The sequence below is a fragment of the Asterias rubens genome, chromosome 2, assembly GCF_902459465.1.
Source record: "Asterias rubens chromosome 2, eAstRub1.3, whole genome shotgun sequence".
Classification (NCBI taxonomy): Eukaryota; Metazoa; Echinodermata; class Asteroidea; order Forcipulatida; family Asteriidae; genus Asterias; species Asterias rubens.
In genome coordinates, this window is record NC_047063.1 from 8,932,058 (window position 1) to 8,955,208 (window position 23,151).

The 23,151-nt window shown below is 38.7% G+C and overlaps 1 protein-coding gene across 1 annotated transcript; it reads right to left on the reverse strand.

Annotated features, from left to right (window-relative positions):
• Positions 1 to 212: 212 nt before the first annotated feature.
• LOC117307409 (dihydrolipoyl dehydrogenase, mitochondrial-like) lies at positions 213 to 19,538 on the reverse strand (the record flags this gene model as incomplete). The annotated part of the gene is given in 10 exon segments (XM_033792157.1): positions 213 to 463; positions 1,727 to 1,797; positions 4,781 to 4,982; positions 6,335 to 6,423; positions 7,626 to 7,727; positions 9,341 to 9,487; positions 10,427 to 10,527; positions 14,090 to 14,228; positions 15,381 to 15,539; positions 19,444 to 19,538. Coding segments are annotated over 10 exon segments (1,309 nt in total), but the record flags the coding sequence as incomplete, so codon positions are not given.
• Between the last annotated feature and the right edge of the window lie 3,613 nt (positions 19,539 to 23,151).

A 23,151-nucleotide genomic window follows, 5' to 3' on the forward strand; every position in this document is an offset into this window, starting at 1 on the left:
AGTTGATGACATGACTACAGTCGTTCGCATGCTTTACATACGTCACTAAAAAACAACCATTCGCTTGTTAACCATTTTTCTTGCGTGAACTTGACTTAACTGGTCCTGCTAGCCAGTCCCTTAAAAAAGTTATGGGCAAACCCAGACATAATAAAATACTTCACCAATTAAAAATAAAATTGATAAAAACAAATTCTCCAATCCAGTCTTACCATTAGTCTTAGCGCGACTGTTGGCGGCAAACGGGAACTTTCCCACTTTGTAGGCGACTCCCTCCTCCTTAAGCTGCTCTTCCGTCTTGCCGACCCACGCCACCTCAGGATGGGTGTAGACGACCGACGGCACGCAGTTATAGTCAATGTGAACAGCGCCACCGGCAATTCCTTCAACGCATATGATGCCTTCGTCTTCTGCTTTGTGCGCAAGCATCGGCCCGTGGATGCAATCACCGATAGCGAAGACACTGTATCAATTTGAAAATAGATAGATAAATAATAATAATAATATGAATAATAATAATTATTACTAGTTCTTATATAGCGCATTTTACAATAACGCCTCAATGCGCTTTACATTCCTTTAACATGTTTAATCTTTCTCAGCTCCCTGAGGAGTATACAACCTGGGCAACCGTAGCACTCCTAAGGCTTTTTCATACACAGTATCAACCTCTACCCTCGCAGGTATCCATTTATACCCCTGGGTGAAGAGAAGCAATTGTAGTGAAGCACCTTACTCAAGGACACAAGTGTCATGGACTCAAACCCACACTCCAATGACTTTCCTACCAGATCTTGAATTTTTCACAGAATTCTGAGAAACGGATCATGCATGAATAGTTTCTCAGAATCAATGCGTTTGTTGATTTCTAATCAAGGGTAGGGGGGCCTTGAAGGCGAAATAATTTCACTAGATGCTTGATACCACTATCATCTTAAAGGCATTGGACACTATTGGTAATTACTCAAAATAATTATTATCATAAAACCTTACTTGGTAGCGAGTAATGGGGAGAGGTTGATTTTATAAAACATTGTGAGAAATGGCTCCCTCTGAAGTAACGCAGTTTCCGAGAAAGTATTTTTCCATGAATTTGATTTAAAGACCTCAGATTTAGATTTTGAGGTCTCGAAATCAAGCTTCTGAAAGCACACAACTTCGTGTTCTTTCATAGTCTCGCAACTTCCGACAACCAATTGAGCTCAAATTTTCACAGGCTTGTATCTTATGCATATGTTGAGATACACCAAGTGAAAAGACTGGTCTTTGACAATTACCAATAGTGTCCACTGTCTTTAATAACAAGTAAGCTTTTAAGCAATTTTTTGCAGGGACATTACCAAAGTATGACCCTACCTCAGTTAAATATCACATTAAGAAATAAAATGAACATAGTTTTAGAAAACATGACTACTGTTTTAAGAACAATTGACCGTCTTACACCCGTTACAGACAGGCGTGCCAAAGTCGCGCCGAATGAAATAGATTAGGAGCAACTCTAGGTCGACCCAAATAAATGTTGGTTTCAGACTGGCGAACTTGACATAACATTTACATTAGGTTCAGCTCATGACTAGATCTACGTCTGAAACCAAGGCACTCCAGAGTCGCTCCAGAACGACTACAACAGTTTCAGACATTGAACTTTTCATGTACTTAATGCAGAATTTGGTTTGTCTCGACTCTGGAGCCCCCGTCTGAATAGGGTGTTAGAAGTTAAACTTACCTTGGGACTTTACTGGCAAACCTTTCATTAACTGGTACTCTGCCGCGTGCATCTAGTTCAATTCCAACATCCTGTCAGAACATGTATTGATAGTATTAGAGATCAAATGACATAGATGCAGTATGGAACTTAAGTCGATACACGATGGTGGGCTATATACGTTAGGCCTACTGAATATTCATACATGTTCGTAATCTAACGAATCTAAGTTAAATCAAGAATCAAAACCAACCAAGTGGAATTGATTCTACTGAATATTCGTAAGTAATCTAACAAATCTAAATCAAGTTAAAAATCAAAAGTCAATCAAGAATCCAAACCAAATTAAGTGGAGTTGAATCTACTGAATATTCAAAGTAATCTAACGAATCTAAATCAAGTTAAGAATCAAAATCAAATATACCAAATCAAGATGTACTTTAATAATTAAAAAAAAAATAACAATAATAATAATAGTAATAATACTGGACTCTTATATAGCGTTTTATCACACCGCTAGAGGCGTTTTTTTTTTAAGTATTTCTCAAAATATAAAATGTTAAAGACATCAAATCACACTGACGTTATATTAATATCCTGTTTAAAAAAAGGATGAGTAAATAAGAAACAGTTAGAAACCAAAAGACATATCAGCTGTTTGAAAAATATGTAAACCTGCCACTGGGTTAGACATATAAATTGGATATAAAATGCTCCATGCCTAAACCAGGTCATTGCCTGTATTTGGTCTGGGGCATCGCACATCAATATTTCATTCACCTTAAAGTTGACATAATTCAATTCATATTGACACATATTGACACATATCTTGACATTTCAATATTAATCAGTCACCAAAACAAACATCTAAATCAATATTTGTTGATAACATTTATAAATAAAATAGCATTGTTGATTATAAACACACTTGTATTATTAAAATGCACATACTATCCCCAAAACCCAAATGAGGAAGAAATAGCAAAAAAAATGTGAGTTGAAAATGACAGAGCAGTGAGATATACTCATAGTATAATGCACATATCGAAAACCCCTGATGGAGGAAGAAATAGCAGACGAATTGAGAATAACAAGAATAAATATTTGCTGATAAAATCTATAAACGAGCAAAGATACACTCCTTATATATATGAACATATCGAATAAGCTCACTGAGGAATACAAAAGATGTACCAAGGTAACAAAAAATGTGAATTGAAAATAACAGGAGTAAATATTTGCTGATCAAATCTATAGAAGAGCAAAGATGCACTCCTTATATATATATGCACATATCATATCAGCTCAATGAGGAATATACAAAAGATGTAAAAACAAATGTGAATTGAAAATAACAGGAGTAAATATATGCTGATAAAATGTATATCACAAGAGCAAAGATACACTCCTTATATATGCACATATTGAAAGTTCAATGAGGAAGAAACATCAAAAGTGAAACAAATGTGAATTGAAAATAACATGAGTAAATATCTGCTCATCAAATAAATACAAAAGCAAAAGAACACTCCTTATATGCACATATCGAATGAGCTCCATGGGGAATAAACAACAGAAGTTAAAACAAATATTTGAATAGTTACTGATCAAATATATATACAAGAGCAATGATATACACTCCTTATATAATACACATTATTATCCAAAACCCAAGATATGAAAACAAAATTTAAATTAAAAAAAAAACGTAAGTGAATATTGGTTGCTAATAAATATATAAAAGAGCAATGATATACACTAGTAACATGCACATATCAATCAAGTTTAATGAAGGAAGAATAAACAGCAGAAGTAAAGAAGATAAATGTGAATTGAAAATAACAAGAACTTAAAATTGTTGAGTTCATCAAGACAACCAGAGAAAGTATACGGTCTCTCTTAATCACATCAAACAGAAACCAACCGGGGCTGGTATTTCACCTTTCAGCCGGGAAAGCCAATTTTAAATTAACATGGGCAATTGGTTTAACTCCTGGCCCGTTAATCACAACAAAAAATAGAAATCTACCAGGCCTGGAATTTTATCCTTGAGAGGGCAAGGCCATTTTTTTTTTTTACAAAGGACACTTCAATTGGTAAATCTTTATGTTTATGGGGTAAAGGGGGGGCACAAAGGCCAAGACCAGGGCAAAATAGTCCTAGGCCTCTGTGTAATTCTGCTCTGCAGTTTTTTCTCAAATCTAGGAGTTCGGTCACAACAAGGGTTACTACGATTGTCTTGTTTAAAGGAACGTTACAGAATTGGTAAGAAACAAAAATCGTTAAAGCCATTGGACACTTTCGGTAAACAGTATTGTCCAAAGGCCCACACTTCGTGTATCACAGCTTATATAGAAAATAACAAACCTGTGAAAATTTAGGCTCAATCGGTCATCCGAGTTGGGAGAAAATAACGGGAAAACCCACCCTTCGTTTCGCCGTGTCATGACATGTGTTTAAAATAAATCCATAATTCTCGATATCGAGAATTGATAATTGTTTTAATGTTTTCTCAAAAAGTAAAGCATTTCATGAAATAATATTTCAAGAGCAGTCTTTTGCCATTACCTTCTGTAAACCATGTAAGTTATTTGTAAATCTGTGAACTTTTATTTGATTTTTTTGTTCCGAAAGTGTATTTATAATGGCTTTAAGATCACAGATTTACATAAAACTTACACGGTCTAATGATGATGATAGTAGAAAACATCCCTTGAAAAACATTTCTGTCTGAAATTTCATATTTGATGAGAAATAAATAATCTAATATTGCGTTATTTTTTGTTTTGGCATCGATGCAATGCAACATTTGTAATCGGTTTTTCACTATTCTCTGTGACCCAGATTGCCGATCGATCTCGAACTTCTACAGGTTTGTCAGTTTATGTATATTGTGGGTTACATAAAGTACTTACACTGCCAGCCCCTATTTTGCTAGCAAAACCAGTTCTGTAATGTTCCTTTAAGATATATCCTCGCCTCTTAAAAGGGTGAATCGAGATCAACGAAAACTCCTCAAATCAGAAAGGTTCTTATTAGTGCCTAGTTCTTATTTTCAAATAAACGATTACGTACCTCAAGACCGAGATTTTGTGTGTACGGTCGTCGACCGATGCAGACGAGAACCGTATCACACTGCAGCTCCTCCGTCTTGCTCGCGTCTTTGACCGACTCGACGGTTACTGTGACTCCTGAATCTGTCTTGGTGGCTCCCATCACCTTTGTGTTCATCATGAATTCCATTCCTTGCTTCTTCAGAATTCTCTGGAAGTTTTTCCTGAAAGAAATTGGATGGAATCAAAATAAAAACATCAGATATGCGGAAACATCCAAAAGGTATCACAGACCTTAAGCCCAGTTCATACTTCCCCTGGACTGCGAAGGCGATAGGAAACTTGACGTCACAAAGTCGCAACGAATAATTCGCATCAGTTGATTTGTGCTCAACTGTGAAAAAGAGCCCTGTGACGTCAAAACTTGTGTCGCATTCGCATTCGCAGAAAGTAAGAGACGGGCTTTACTTCAAAGACGACTGACATTCAGTGGGCACTGCTGGATGAGCAAACAGGAGCAGGGTTCTCCACATGCGGTTTTGTCCGGGCGCTGCGCCCGGACAAAATTCTGAAAATACCAAATGCGCCCGGACAAGAAATGCAGCGCCGGGACAAACAAAATTGAAAAACACTCCATGACGAACTCAAACCACCGTTCGATGCGCTGTATCAGTTACCTTTTTGTATATAATAATAGTGTGCAAAGACTGGTACCCAGATCTCAGCTATTTCGTAACGGCATTACGCGTGCATGTTTCTCTGTGTCGCAGGGTATCCTGACTACCATTTGACAACAGCACGGTATTTAGACTTGGTCCCAAGTCTGTGAATCGTGCGGTTTAGTCGCTCTGATATATTATTGGCTGAAACAGCGCCCTCTCGTGAATTAACATCCGTCATTAGAGCACTCTCAGACTTGAAATCAAGTTTACGTGGTATAAGGAGACCGATCAGAGATCGAAAAATACCCGGACGTATTGTCTGAAAGTTGAATTTTTTTTCGGGCGATCGTGCATAAAGTGGTTTTGTTTGTTCTGAACAAGTGGTTTTGTTTGTTTGCACAATCAGTCGATCTTGCAGGAATACTTTGTGCAACTGCCGATCGTGCAGGAATGGTTTGTGGTTTGTGTAATTGGCTTATCTCATTGAGCATGAATAGTTTGCGCAATCTGCCGATAGTACAGGAGTAGTGTGCGCAATATGCCGATAGATACGGAACAATTTGAAAACAATGCAGGAATGGTTTGCGCAATTTGATAATAGTGCAGGATTAGTTTAGCGCCCGGACAAAATTTTACCCTGTGGAGAACCCTGAGGAGATGGCTCAACTAGTTTTACTCAGGGAGCCTCAACATAGCAAAAGATCAAGAGGGCGTCCTGCAACAACATTTTGTGGACACCCTACAGCGGACTCTGGCATTAACCCACGTGAACTACCAGCAATCATGAAGCAAATACATGTAGACACGAGGAGAGCCGTTGTAAGATATGCCCGAGCTCGCTCGATATGATGATGATAAAAATTTTAAAACTCAACAGGCCCTCTACTCTAATCTTTAGTGAATGAGGAACTTACGATATTTCCATGTCGATGCCAAGACCTCCTATATGTCCAAGGAATTCAACAGCAGTGACTTTAGCTCCAAGCCTCTGCCAAACAGACCCCTGAGGAACAAATCACAAGAATAGTTGGTTTCATTCTTTGAGTTGTCTGAAGGGAACTTGTTAGAGACACCGGACACTATTGGTAATTGTCAAAGACCAGTCTTCTCACTTGCTGTATCTCAATTGGTCGTCGGAGTTGCGAGATAATAATGAAAGAAAAAAAAACCCTTGTCACACGAAGTTGTGTGCTTTCAGATGATTGATTTTGAGACCTCAAATTCCAAATCTGAGGTCTGGAAATCATACTTTTGAAAAATTACTTCTTTCTTGAAAACTATGTTATTTCAGAGGGAGCCGTTTGTCACAATGTTTTGTACTATCAACAGTACTATTACCAAGTAAGGTTTAATGCTAATAATTATTTTGAGTGATTACCAATAGTGTCCACTGCCTTTAAGTCAGACAGTTTTATAACACCCAAAGAAATGAAAAAGACAGGGCCTCGTGTACTAAATCTATTTATTTATTAATTTATTATTATTTATTTATTTCCAGGCAAACAGTACATACAAAGAATAGGTAATCAAAATATGACTACACAGAGAACAAGCCTGCGGATAACCAAAAAGTGAAAATAATCACTACCTAAAGGCGATCCAGACAATAAAAATAACAAAGGCACAAAAGGGTACAAAGACAAAAACGTCATAAATTTTTTGAAAATAGCACATCAAATACCATCTGGTAAGTGTACCAATCTACTTAGCACATTTCATTTCATTTCATTTATTCTGGTGGTAGGCGAGTAAAGATACCACTATGAAAACTTGACGCCATCCTGTCAACCGCCCACAGATAAATCTTGCTCTAGACCAATCAGGTTCATGGACATGATATCATCGAATCAAAGTAATTTTAACTGGTTTATAAATAAAAACGTCATCCCAGGATTTGAAACGTTTTTAGCTACTGGGCGGTCTAGTGGTAAGACATCTGCTATACACCAATCCGTGTGCGCACGGGGCACGCAAGTGTTGAGCACCGCGCGCCATTTGCTGCGGTGTCTTCAGTGCATAGATTATGCACAAAAAGACACCGCAGTTGTTAATTTTGTCAATAGAGAGCGCTACCAATTTCGTTTCGTCGGATTGGTCTATAGAATCGTCAAGGTCTCGGGCACCAATCCCACCTATAGTTATTCGCCCGTGAATTTTGTTCTCAGAACTTGGGAAAGTAATCTACTATCTATCGTATCTACTCACCAGTTCAAGTCCGATAACACCAGCTCCTATAAGCACCATGTGTTCTGGAACCTTCTCTAGAGATAACGCTCCAGTGGAAGAAACAATCGTCGTTTCGTCTATCTAAATATTCAATTAACACAAACAAAAATAGAAAACATAAGAATATTGTCTCTTCGAAAAAAACAATGGCTGACTCTTGAATCGTCACTGTGGTCCAGTGGTTAGACTGCCCGACAAACTAAATGCTGATTTCACAATACCTAGAATAAGTATTGTTGTCTATGTATATTTTGTTTGCGGTAACACCATGTATGTGTCTACTTGCCAGGTAGAGTTTGTTCTTAGAGAACTGTCTTGCTTTATTCTACTACCGCGAAGTAGATGTTCGGGGGTTCGGGAGACTTCTCAAATCTCAAAAGAACTACCCTGCTTTTGAACTATTACCAGGGCGGATGGTATAGAAAAAAGGCTGGGACTACTACTTTAGCTTATAGGATCGTAATTAACTGTACTACTGTAAAGTCAGTTCTTAAACTGGTCTCAAGGTTTAGACTAGCTTGCTCTAATAATATAATATTGAAGTCTTATATAGCGCACGTATCTACCAAACAAGGTACTCAAGGCGCTGAGTATATACAAACTTTTAGAAAGATGGGTAATTGCAGTAATTAATTTTGAGACCCATTTATTTAGCACCTTTACAAGGTGCTACGGCACATACAGCAGCCACAGCCAGGAACACCGCGGCGAACCCCTTCTCTTTTTGATTAGTGCACTGGGTTCTTTCACATGCGTTACACAACACATGGGACCAACGGCTTTATGTCCCATCTGAAGAACGAAGCAATGGTTAAGTGTCTTGTATAAGGACACAAGTGTCACGGCTGGGGATTCGAACCCACACTCTGCTGATCAGAAACACCGCTCGGCCACAACACTAGTCATCGTCTAGTTACCGAATCATAATTCAAAATTGAGTAAGCTTACTGCTGGTTTCACAATGACTAGAATAAGTATTGTAATCTTTTCACTGAATCACAATTTCTTGATTTGTGCAATTCATAATCATAGACCTCAGACCAATGTTTGTATGAGAGAGAGATTGTCTTATAGCCAATTTGGTGTTTATATCCCTCTGTGGGAGCTTTGCAGGGTTCCTTTGCTGGGAAGATCATTAAAACAAATCAACAACCAAAAAATCCAAACAAACAAACAAACAAACAAACATAAAACAGGGCCCATTTCCATGTCGTATTCTGCACTTACCATCACCATTCTCAAAGGCAAGCAAGGAATTTCTGCGCCAGCTGTGTTTAAGCGAAGAATGCCTAGTAACGTGGAGTGCACAAGCCAAAATTCCTCGCTAACCCGTGAAATACGCTTGACATAAGCGAAGAATTCCCTGCCTCTGCAAGCGCTGATTCTTTGCTTACAGTAAGCAGAGTCATGAAATTGGAAAGAGGGGGCTAAGTTAAGTGTGAGATCACATGACAAATCACTATGATAATACTGACAATGAACCTGATGCATTGACGACATCCAGCCGCCATCTTAGAGGTAAAATGGTATGCAGCGCACAGAATTGGCCAATGAACAACCACCTTTTTACCTCTAGGTGAGGGCGCCATACGGAAAGCATGCCATGTTCATAAGGTCTATTTCTCTTCAATGAATTTTATTGCTTCGTGAAATCGACCCCTGGTAATATGAATGAAAAAAGAACGGCAACTCACCTCCAGGCCGGGAAATGGGGTGACCTCTGACCCGGTTGCGATGAGGATATTTTTAGTCTTGATGACCTCTTTGACCTTTCCGTCTGGGTGAAGGACGGCGACCTCGTTGGGTGTGGTTATTTTACCGTGACCCTCCAATCTTGTTACCTGCGGGTTCACATAAAAGCAGGAAGAAACATTTAAAGGCACTGGACACTAATGCTAATTACTCAAAATAAGTACTATCATAAAACCTTTCTTGATTACGAGTAATGGGGAGAGGTTGATAGTATAAAACATTGTGAGAAACAGCTCCCTCTGAAGTGATATAGTTTTCGAGAAAGAAGTAATTTGATTTCAAGACCACAGATTTAGAATTTGAGGTCTCAAAACCAAGCATCTAAAAGCCCACAACTTCGTGTGACCATGGTGCAACAAGGGTGGGTTTTTTTTCCATTAATATCTCGCAACTTTGACGACCGATTGAGCTCAAATTTTCACATGTTTGTTATTTTATGCATATTTTGAGAAGACTGGTCTTTGACAGTTACCAATAGTGCAGTGTCTTTAAAAGGTTGGAAAGAATACCATGATCAAAAACATTTATTATGAACTGAATCGTTTCTTTTGAGAGTTTTTGGTTTTAAATGACTGAAGCTAGACCACAAGTCCAAATTGATATAAAGAAAACACCACTGTGATGACGAGTATTGCATTTTGCTTCTGGAAAATGGGTGGTATAACGTCACTTTTGACGATGAGAATCACTGGAGTAAAATATTACATGCGGAGGTGCTCTAGTTTTTGAGAAATGAATGAGAATAATGTTCACTCAGGAGGTGAAAATTAGTTTAGCACGCACTAATGATTTACACGACCCCTGAAAACATTGCTCTGTGATTTTAACATTATTTTTTTCAAAAACTTGAAACTTGACCACTAATGAAGCTGAAACTTGTACAGGTCAATTATACTACATACATCTTCAGTCACAATGAGTAGGAATTAGTGTCAACAAAAGATATCAAAACCAGTGAAGTCGCTTGATTCATACGCAGTTATACTTTAAATCGTAACCCTCCAATGCCTAAGCCTGTGACCTCTGACCTTGTTCTGTTTGAAGAGGTGTGCGATACCGTTTGTCAGGGCCTTCACGGCTCCAGATTTCTGCTCCATCATCTTGGGTAGATTCAGCTTGATATCACCAACTACATCATTTTGAGTCAAATCAAACACAGAATTCTATTATTCAACAATTGCTAGAGTATTGGTTTGAAAATGGTAGAATTCAGGAGAACTTCACCACTTTAGCACAGGCCTGAAGTTTCATCTTTATTGAGGGGGCAAGGGCATTTTCATTTTGCAAAGGGCATTCTTTTGCTTTCTGTCAAACAAAAACATATTTCAGACCAAATACAGTAAATGCAGCATGAATGTTATATACACTTCTGTTTTTCTTGTACAGTGTATTCAAAACAAACACAAAATATCTCATATTAAATACACACCTCATTATGAAACACATTACACCAAAAAATACACAGAGCATAAATCATAGGAAATTCATATACAAACTGAATAAATGTCTTTCTTGTATACATCATAGCAAAAATTTAAACACAAAATATCTCAGATGTATTTTTGCAGTTTTATTGTGCAAAAATAGAACAAAACGTTTAAAATACACACCTTGAAGAATAATTCACAAATAAAATACACAGAGCATAAATCATAGGAAATTCACAAACACAGATTAAAAAGTTGCACAACAGTTCAAACACAAAATATCTCAGATGCGTTTTGCAGTGTTGGTCAAAGATTGGACAAAATATCAGACACACACTCAGTACAAAAGAAAGGTGTACATGAACATAAAAAGGAATGATTCAATGGTATTAGCAGTAGCTGAAGATTAGATTAGGTCAGAGGCAATATCCATAATACACACACAATACGCAGAAAACAAATCAAGAATAATTGACCAATCAAAGGAAAGTGTTTGAGATTTAAATACATAAAAATATCAAACAATAATATAAACATGTGGCCTGACAACATAATACACGAATATAGTTCACAGAGCATGACTCAAGAATAATTACTTGATATAGAAAGGTTTGCGGTAACACCATGTAATGACTATCTCTAATGAGTTGGGGGTGGTTCTGAACAGAACCACCCCAACTCAACCAACGGTTCTTTTCAGAACCACCCCAACTCATTAGAGATAGTCATTACATGGTGTTACCGCAAACCTTTCTATATCGTATTTCCACCATGCAAAGTTTCAAATCCTACTTAATAATTACTTGGTCGAGTGTTTTTCTCTACCAATACACCGATCCATTAGGCTCTGCCCACGGCGCACGTGTGAGCAAGAACATTCGAAGCCTCTCCAATGCCTTTCTGCACAACTCAGCCATGCGCGCAAAGCATACATGTACGCATGTCTGCCCACGGCGCACGTGTGAGCAAGAACATGTGAGCCTCTCCAATGCCTTTCTGCACAACTCAGCCATGCGCGCAAAGCATACATGTACGCATGTCTGCCCACGGCGCACGTGTGAGCAAGAACATGTGAGCCTCTCCAATGCCTTTCTGCACAACTCAGCCATGCGCGCAAAGCATACATGTACGCATGTCGGACTTTATAGTGTCGGACTTTTAATTGCGCAATAGGTTGTGATTGTACACAATGGGGCGGAGCTTAATGGATCGGTCTATTGGAGTCAATGCTCCCTAGAGTTGGGATTCTGCATGTTAGGTCCCCTAAGGTTGGGGTTGTGTATGATAAGCCACCTAGGGTGGGGGTTCTGTATGACAGGCCCCCTAGTGCAGACATGCCAACCTCTGGGATCACAAAACTGTATTCTGAAACCCCAAAACCTGTATTTTGAATCAAAAACCTGTATATTTTTTTTAAACACGAGTAAACGTAGTTTTAAGCCCCGAGATAGGCAAAATAGAGAAGGTGTGAAGGCCATTAAGTTATCAAACAGCCTAATTAAACCAGTTAATTAAAACTTGAAGAAGAAAAAATAACAATAAAAAAAAAAAATTAAAAGATTGGGTAGAGGTTTCCCTACGGGTGGTTAACCCAATGGAACAGGTTTTGTATGAAAAAAAGATATTGATAATCATATCTTAAAGACATTGATTAATCATCCTATTTCATATAGAAACCCTTGTCAGTTAATTAAATATCATTTTCTTTGTCAAAAGAAGACAAGTACAAAACAAAACCAATTTAATTTCAATGAAGAAGAAAAAAAAAAAATCATCCCAAAAAGTTTCGTTTGATGTATTTGGGGGCATAGTTCTTAAATTTATCTTATAAAAATCTCGCTTCAAGCGCTCTATATCTTTTGTGTCTTTATTTTGGCAAAAAATTCTTTTGCAAACTCGATTCGTCCATTCACAAAACGACCGATACCATATAAGGGCATTTGAAAACAGCGCCCTCTGTGTCCGAGCCCATTTGTGTCAATAATAAAATATTGAACTTGAGTTAAAAAAAGGGCACGACGGCCAACTGGGATAAAATTGTATATTTGCGGTGGCGATGCTCAAAACCGTATTTTTTGGCAAAACCCGTACACCCGTATTTTTTACAAAAACCCGTACGAAATACGGGAAAAACGTACTAGTTGGCATGTCTGCTAGTGTTGGATGTGTATGACGGGCCCCCCTAGGGTAGAGGTTGCAATAGACCTTTTCGCAAATACTGGGGCGCGAGCGTAACGCTTGGAATTAGGTGCATTGTGGTCTAGCTGGTATCCAAATTTGATTCATATCTATCCCACAATGCACCTCATTCAACAGTCTGCGCTTGCGCATTGGTATTTGCGATAAGGTCTATGTATGACAGGCCCCCTAGGGTTGGGGTTCTGTATGACAGGCCCCCTAGGGTTGGGGTTATGTATGACAGGCCCCCTAGGGTTGGGTTCTGTATGGCAGGCCCCCTAGGGTTGGGGTTCTGTATGACAGGCCCCCTAGGGTTGGGGTTCTGTATGACAGGCCCCCTAGGGTTGGGGTTATGTATGACAGGCCCCCTAGGGTTGGGTTCTGTATGGCAGACCCCCTAGGGTTGGGGTTATGTATGACAGGCCCCCTAGGGTTGGGGTTCTGTATGACAGGCCCCCTAGGGTTGGGGTTCTGTATGGCAGACCCCCTAGTGTTAGGATGTGTATGACAGGCCCACTAGGGTAGGGGTTATGTATGACAGGCCCACTAGGGTAGAGTTATGTATGACAGGCCCCCTAGGGTTGGGGTTCTGTATGACAGGCCCCCTAGGGTTGGGGTTATGTATGACAGGCCCCCTAGGGTTGGGGTTCTGTATGGCAGGCCCCCTAGGGTTGGGGTTCTGTATGACAGGCCCCCTAGGGTTGGGGTTCTGTATGGCAGACCCCCTAGTGTTAGGATGTGTATGACAGGCCCACTAGAGTAGAGGTTATGACAGGCCCACTAGGGTAGAGTTATGTATGACAGGCCCCCTAGGGTTGGGGTTCTGTATGACAGGCCCCCTAGGGTTGGGGTTCTGTATGACAGGCCCCCTAGGGTTGGGGTTCTGTATGACAGGCCCCCCTAGGGTTGGGGTTCTGTATGACAGGCCCCCTAGGGTTGGGGTTCTGTATGACAGGCCCCCTAGGGTTGGGGTTCTGTATGACAGGGCCCCTAGGGTTGGGGTTCTGTATGGCAGGCCCCCTAGGGTTGGGGTTCTGTATGACAGGCCCCCTAGGGTTGGGGTTCTGTATGACATTTTGTACTCACCATCAATGCCTCTGTTCTTGAAGTCATTTGATGTGGCCAAGTGGTAATAGTGGGAGTTATTAAGGAGAGCCTTGGATGGGATGCAGCCGACGTTCAGACATGTGCCACCGAGGGTTACGTTCTTCTCGATACACACCGTCTGTGAACAGGAAGCCATAACAGGAGTTGAAAGGCAGTGGACACTATTGGTAATTACTCAAAATATTTAGCATAAAACCTTCCTTGGTAACGAGTAATGGGGAGAGGTTGATAGTATAAAACATTGTGAGAAACGGCTCCCTCTGAAGTAATGTAGTTTTTTGAGAAAGAAGTTATTTTCCACGAATTTGATTTCGAGACCTCGGAATTAGATTTTGAGGTCCCGAAATCAAGCATCTGAAAGCACACAACTTTGTGTTACATAGGTGTTTTTTCTTTCAATATTATCTCGCAACTTAACTAACCAAATGAGCTCGAATTTTGACAAGTTTGATATTTTATGCATTTGTTGAGGTACACCAACTGTGAAGACTGACCAGTCTTTAACAATCACCATAGTGTCCAGTGTCTTTAAAAAAAAGGTTACAGAAATGGTAAGAAACAAAAATCATGAAGGTCGCAGATTTACTTAAAACTAGAACAGTCTAATGATGATGAAAGTAGAAAACATCCCTTGAAATATTTCTGTCTGAAATGTCATATTTGATGAGAAATAAATAATCGAATTTTGCGAGGAAACTCCAAGTAAGAAAACCCATGCAATTAGGAAGGGATGAAATCGCTAAAATATGTATCCATTTTAAATGGTTGTTCGACAGTTTTTTAAAGACATCCGACTAGGCTATTTTTCAAATATTATTTTTATTTACTTTTTTTAAAGAAAAAAAAGGAGGTGGCCTCTTAAAAAGGAAGCGAGTGGGAGCAGGGATGCTAAACATGTTTTTTTTTGCCTTAAAGCCATTGGACACTTTTGGAACAGATTTACAAATAACTTACAGGGTTTACAGAAGTAATGGTGAAAGACTTCTCTTATTATTCCATGATATTCTTTACTTTTGGAGAAAACATTAAAACAATTATCAATTCTCGATATCGAGAATTACGGGTTTATTTTACACACGTCATGACACGGCGAAACAGGCAGAAACAAGGGTGGGTTTTCCCGTTATTATCTCCCGACTCCGATGACCGATTGAGCCTAAATTTTCACAGGTTTGTTATTTTATATATAAGTTGTGATACTCGAAGTGTGGGCCTTTGGACAATACTGTTTACCGAAAGTGTCCAGTGGCTTTAAAGATACAGGCCTTACCTTCATGCCAAGTTGGGCTGCTTTAATTGCTGCTACATAACCACCAGGTCCAGATCCAATCACAACGAGATCTTGCTCCTCTACCCCCTCCGAATACTGCCTCCTATGGCCGACAAGAGAGGGCGCTGTCCATCTTGACAATCCCGGCAAATGCCCCACCTGTGTAGATCAAAATTACAGACCAGTTATTTATACAGTGTTCCTCCTTTAAAAACAGTGGCAGGCCTGTACGTAAAAAGCAAGGGCACCAAGGCATCAGTCAGTATCACTTTCAGGCCTGTAGTGGTCTGCCTGCCAAATGGCAATTAAAACCTCCAAGGACAAGTTTTAACTTGCCCACACATGCCAAGGCTCAAAAAGAATACTTTACCACAAGCCCGAGGACAAAGGTGAGTGATTTTATAGCATCGCACATTTTCATGTTTAAAAATGGCTCTATCACACTGCTTAGCAACTTTAGCATGCTTAGTGCTCTCCACAATTCACAAGTCGAATGAGCTTTGATAAGTCACAAGTCTGCAAGTGACAACTTGGTGCAAAATCTTGGCATAAGAGTATGCTTCTCTTCTGGGGAAGTTTATACCTCCATGGGTTAGGTTATTATGTAAGTAATCCTTGTGCAACCACTTTTTACTACTTTATAAAATAATTTATTTAGTAAGTAGTAAAATTTAAATTGAAAATATGACATTTATACTAAAATAGGGCCTGGAAAAGTATCTGTATGGCGCCACAACTTTTTCATTCGATATGAAATAACATACTTCTACTTCTACGTGATCCTCGGCAATGTCCGTAAGTCAGGATATAACGCAAATGTGCATGCGCAGCGTGGGCGCCTCTCCATACAGTGCCACTTAAATGTATTTACAAGGTGCAAGTAAAAAAGGGGTCCACAAAATTATGGATTTCATGTGACTGACACTACAACTTCCTTAACACCTCGTATGTGTGTGAGGATAAGGTGCTTCCAGGAAGGGTGTTCCACCAGGCGACTGCACGAGGAAAGAAGTGAGTACTTATAGAGCATGATACGGGAAACAATGGGTTGGTACTTTTATATGGGTGGTAAGATCTCAAGGATGATGGAGCCATGGGAGTGAGGTATATATGTCAGGATTTACTGCAATGATACTGTGCTGAATTTTGTACGTATGAGAAGACTAGATCTTTTGCGTCTTTCTTCTAGTGAGGCCCATTGGAGTTTTTGCAGCATTTTGGAGACGCTTTCAGTCCTCATGTATCTATTGAGGACGAATCCCGCTGCTTGACGTTGTATGTTTTCGATCCTGGAGATGTCCTTTTTTGTGTATGGGTTCCATATGGCAGAGCAGTATTCAAGGTGAGGACGTACCAAAGTGAGATATGCCTTTTCCTTTATCTTTACAGAGGTGCCTCTCAGGTTGCGTCTAATTAGCCCCAGAATCCTGTTGGCTCTGGTCGTAGCTTTACTGATGTGTTTGGACCAGGACATGTTGCTAGTGAATGTCAGCCCAAGATATGGGTAGTCTGAAACTGAAGTTAGTGCATTGCTGTGCTTCCGAGTTTGTAGTTTGTCTCTATGGTGTTGCGACACAAGGAAAAATGTCATGGAGTGACATTTGTCAGTGTTAAATTTCATTTGCCATGTGTGGGTCCATTGCTGAAGGCGGTCAAGATCTTGTTGCAGGATTACTGTACGTTGCTGATGGTTCTTAGAGGAGACAATCATCTGCAAATAAGCGTATACTTAAGGAAATGCTTGTGGACCAAGTAGCCTACCGTCCCTTGTGGAACTCCTGAACTTACATTTGCCCAGTCTGATGATTTTCCATCTATGACAACACGCTGTGAACGCTTTGTTAGAAAGTTTTCTATTCATATTTGTTGTGGGCCTTTGATTCCGTAATGATGGGGCTTTAGAAGGAGGCGCTGACGGGGAACACGATCAAAGGCCTTTGAAAAGTCAAGCACTATTGCATCCACTTGGCATCGATCGTCAATGGCTTCAGCAAGGGCTCCACCAGGGCGGAATCCAAGCTGGGCATCTGTGAGTATTTCATGATCATTGTAGTGGTCCATTACTTGGCTGAATATTATGTGCTCTATGATTTTGCTGCAGATAGATGTGATGGATACAGGGCGGTAGTTGGCTGCTGTGTTCCTAATGTATCTCCTTTCTTATGTTGGCATTTCTCCAGGCAGGAGGAACACATCGCACTGGTATCAAATCTGGACCCGTTGCTTTGTTGATGTTCAATGATTGTAGAAGTTTCAGAACTCCATTATATGTTACAGTGATCTTGTTCATTGCTGGGAAATCAGGTTCAGTAAATGAGGGAAGGTTGGTGGTGTCCTCACTAGTGAACACTGAGCAAAATTGTTCATTGAAGATGTTAGCCTTGCCTCTCCCGTCAAATATAACTCTTCTTCCTTCCTTAAGTGAAGAGACACTGGAGAAGTCTTGCTTCTTAGATTTTATGAATCTCCAAAAAGCCTTATTTGATTTGTTTTCAGGGTTGGTGAACCTGTTGTTTTGATATGACTGGAAGTTTTGAAGAACTTTCTTTTGTGTGACCTTCCTGAAGTCTTTGTATACTCCAGTCTTCTGGTGTCTGTGAGGTTTTAGCTTTGTTGTAAAGCCTCTGCTTTCTTTTGCTCATTCTCTTTATACCTTAGGTGATCCATAGACTGACATGCTTCGAACTGGACATCTTTGAAGGTACCCTGGTGTCATGTGTTTTCAGTAGGATAACAGGAGAATTGTTCACAATCAAAAACTATTTTTTTTTTTTTTTTTCAAATCATCTATCCAATTTTTTAACAATAATACGTTCAGTTCATGGTGTGTTGGAATTTTTAAAGTTTTGGTTTTACGTTGCGAGAGACAGTCCGCCATTAACAGTGCTTATGCATGCACGACATTGGAGCAACGTCATATGTTTTCACACCTTTCATTGGTTGGTATTTTTTTGAATATTCAGAAGCTAGTATGGCGTGCAAAATAAATCAAAAATATTATTTAATTAGTACTTAACAAATTTAATTACATTTTTGTCCTAAGGCATTACTAAGACATGAAAGTACAAAACCCCACCCCCCCTCCCCCCCTTGATGCACTCATACTTCATAACAATCCGTTTTCCCCATTTCAGACCAGTAATGTTTGGTTTCAGGAGATAAGAAACCAATCTATGATATTTTCTCTTTAATGTAGACTTAATATTTATTACGCTTATCCGAATTCATAACAGTTATGCAGTAAATAAATAAAACAAATTGTTGTCACTTAAAATATTTTAATATTTTCCCCACATTTGCACACCATAGAATCCCAAATAGTAACCACCTCACGTGATTCATCTAGTGACTAAAGCAGAATGAAACTCAATCTAGCAGATAGTAATTTTGTTTTGAACTTTCAAGGTTGGATGATGTTTCTTTGACTCATTTGAATGTTGGCATAATAATGCACTAGTGGTTAGTACCAAAAATCAATCATTTTATATAAATGTTTGAGCATAACCAACGACAGGAAACTTTATTCTCAGCATGATTAAGCCGGATGAAAATACAGACCGTGAGTAAACTGCATAGCTTCTGTCACCGGTGCAGCTTGCACAATTTCGCGGTAAACGGGAATCAAAGTTGGGGACCGAAAACATATGAGGGTTGATAACGTATGACGCTACGATATGCGTTGCTCCATCAGATTGGTTAACTTGGTTGTGAACATCTCCCAGTTAACATCTATCTACAGATCTTGCTGATGGATTGCTGTAACTTTACCCACCCATCATGCAGCCCAGCCCAGAGCAGAGGAGGAATATGTTTTCTTAAAAATCTTACTTAGCACCCAGCACGTCAGTGCAGTGACTGGCGTCCCGACTCCTACACAGTTTCTGCAAGTAGGGCTCAATGCAAATGATGCAACCGGTGCAACCATGGAGGTAGACCAACGTTATCAAACATTTTTTTTACCTATTTATACCAATGTTTCATTGCAAATGGCAGCTTTATTTGTAAATTTATCATGGTCCTATGCAGCTGTATACATTTTTGACAATAACTTAACATTTCTCACCTTCGAAATCCCAGCGGATACTCGACCCAAAGATGGTAAAAGTGCCATTCTCACAAAAGTGCGCAGAGCAGAGGCCGGTCAACATCGGATGACTAGTATTATATCATGGGTGGCGTCAAGTGAGGGCGCTATACTAAACTAACGGTGCCCCACCAGCTAGAATTAAAGGGCGGTTCGAAGTCGCTTTTAGAAAAGGAATGTTTTTAAATGACCTACTTAATTAGAAAGCACTTCTATACCAATTTTAAAGTGATAAATTTTGCATCAAAATGTTATAAAAGGACAGAAGGATGTTGCAAAACTCTCACCTATCCCAAATTGCAGGAAACCTGAATGACTTTGGGGGAAGAGTAAATAGATATTTCAATAACACTCTAGTTTTCAATGAAACCTATCCCAAACAAACAGTTGCAACACATTCGTTTGTCATATTCCTGGAAAACAAAACAAAAAATATTATTTTTGTTTTCATAGTTACGCTCTTTCATTGCCTTGTGAAAACTGGAATAAGCAACAATAATTTTGGGGTCTTCAATTATCAGTGCCATTATACTATAGGGTAAAACAAATAAATCCAACATTTTTCAAGGGGGTCGGCTTTTGTCAAGTTTCGTTGTTCTTTAAAGCCCCCTTTCAGTGCTCTTATTCAGCCCTTATAAAAAAAAAAATTCGGAGCATTTTAAAAAAGTGTAATGGAAAAATAGACACAAAGTAATGAGTTTTGTCGTTATATTGGCTCTGAAATACTGGAATCCTAGCTGCCTCCAACTACATTCCCTTCAAAACAAACTTCTATATTAAACTACAAAAACTTACAGGTAACAAATTTGTTTTCTGATTAACACTATTCTTTATTTCATCGTGATAAACTGCATTCCCCACAAACATGATAAATATAATTATATACATGTACTTTTATGTGTTTTTTCTATATATACTAAAAGTTCAAATTTGTTCCTCTGAGAATTATTTGTGAAACACTTGGCTTGATTGATTTTCATTTATATAAAAAACAGTTAAACAGCATTGATAACAAAATAAAGTTGCATTAAAATAACTCATCTCTGTATGTATTGAAGACTACCACTGATAGAAAGTATTTTAATGTTTGTTTAAAGTCGGACTTTTTATTAGTTCAAACTTCAAAGACCAGTCTTACTTGGTTGTATCTCAACATATTGCATAAAATAACAAACCTGTGAAAATTTGAGCATCCTAGTCCCATAAAAGATTGTGAGAAGTCATCATCAGCTGAGGTCTCAAATTCAGTTCAAATATTTCAGTGAGAAATCACTTCTTTCTCATAAACTAAGTCATTTCAGAGGGAGCCGTTTCTCACAACCTTTTATACTACCAACCTCTCCCCATTGCTTGTTACCAAGTAAGGTTTTAAAATGCTAGTAGTTATCTTGAGAAGGCTTAATTACCAATAGTGTCCACTGCCTTTAAAACATCTTTCTTTACCATTATGCTTTTCATAACAAACGGTTACAAATGCTTTTGTATAGAACAAGTCACCCCCCCCCCCCCAAAAGCTTTGATGTTAACATCAGGGGAAGGCATATATCTACATAAACATTTATTGCGCACAACAAAACTTCACATAAACATCAGCTGTGAATTTACAGAAAGAAAAATGGCGGTTGGTGTAAAAATATGTATCATTATGTATAAATAATTGCAGTTTTGGTACAGGGCAGGGGGGAGGGGGTTGGGAGGGGTGTAATATAATATTAACAATAACATAATAACAACCACTAATTATATAGCGCATTTCACAATAACTGTATCAATGCTCTTTACATTAGTGCCCTGGTCATCGGGCAAATAACATCCCTGTAATGTTTCTCAGCTCCCGTGGGAGTATACAGCCCTGACCTGCCTCTAAGGCGCTTGTGGCTTTTTCATACACAATATCAACCTCTACCCTCGCAGGTACCCATACCCCTGGGTGGAGAGAAGACATTATAGTAAAGTATCTTGCTCAAGGACACAAGTGTCAAGACCGGGATTCGAACCCACACTCCGGTGACTGCACCGGAACTTGAATTTGATGCTCTTAACCACTGGACCATGACACTCTGCTAATATTAAGAGTATGTGCAAACAAACTTGAGTCTTTGTTCGCTGTATATTTGTTAATAATTTGCACAAAATAGTTTGTGTGTGTTTTGATGCTCTTCACAAATTGAAGAAATCAGGGGATTTTAAAAATATTTCCATCCAAATTTGTTTTGTTCTAATTTCAATTATTAAGTTTTTGAATTCATTGCTCTGTCTGTAACCTGAGTAAGTTTGCATAGAAATACAATGAACTGGTACCCAGTGCTATTGTGTGTATAATAGATTGGTAATACATGTACATGGTTTAAATCAACACCAAACTATGTTAACAGCCTTTACTTTCATTCTCGTTATACACCTTTTAAAAGCTTTCTCTTTTTTTTTGTATGGTAAACAAAACGTGCTGGTCAGCATGGGCGTCCAAATGTTATCAAAACAATCAATCCTGTTAAAAATGTTCTAACCAAATTCAACGGTTTTTGCAAACTTTCAATTAAATAAAGTATCTCCCATGTCTGTTTTCAACAAATTCACCAATGTTTTGAATAATTGTGTGACATTGTTTAAAAACTACGGCCATCTATTTTTTATTTGCATTTATGACTTTCCATAGTTTTTCAACCTCTGTTGGCAAAAGCTCAGGCTATGACGTTGAGATAGAACAGGTTTTAGAGTAATTTAGGAAAGATAAAGGCAGCTCACATATTTGAAGTGAAATAATGGGTGTTTTCTGGGTTTTTTTTCTCCCCCCTGAAATACTTATATTTCTAGAAGTATAGATGTATGAAATAAACAAATCTATTTTAAGGTTTAAAGTGCATAGATTATTATTTTGGCAATACAAAAAGTACCACCCAGTCATGTGTAAAAATAATTATGTACAATAAAAATGTGTTCCGACATTTCCTGAATATATTACAATAGAATATTTGCTTATTAAACACAACTATTATACTTTTCTCAATTGTGATTAAACATCTACACTACATGTAAATCTTTGGCATTATTTTAATATATACTTTTTAGGCCAATAAGTTTAATTGTGCAGGCACTAGTAATTTTCACACAAAAAATATAAACACCAGCCTCCAATGTTACAAACTCATAAAAATGTTAAACAAAAATGTAATAATAGATGTTAAATTTGCATCGGGGATAAAGAATAATAATTTTGGTTTTTACCAATATATACACTGATGTGTATTAGCACTGTATACTCAGTACTTTCCCCAAGTTCTGTGAAAACAATCACAGGCATATTACTCGTGTGGGATCAACAAAAAATGTAATAAGAAAAATAATTTAGGAGGCTTACCATCCTTACTAACAGCTGAGAAGCTGAATTGCAAAAGACGCGGCTACAGCCTGTTTTAGACATAGGCTCTCAACTTGCAAGGGTACCTTTGGCAGCCAGCCTCGCTAGTACTTTTGACCACGTCACTGAGCACAGCTTTGGTTGATTTTTTTTCTGAGGGAGAAAAACCCTCAAAGTTATGACTAGAAAGTGCATAACTCTATACTCATCTATAACCCAAGCCGGGAATCAAATCAAAGCCAAGGTATTGATGAGAGGCGAGGACTTTACAAACTGAAAAGTTGTCCATGCCCATGTCAACCCTTACATTTTCGCAGCAATTCAGGGTC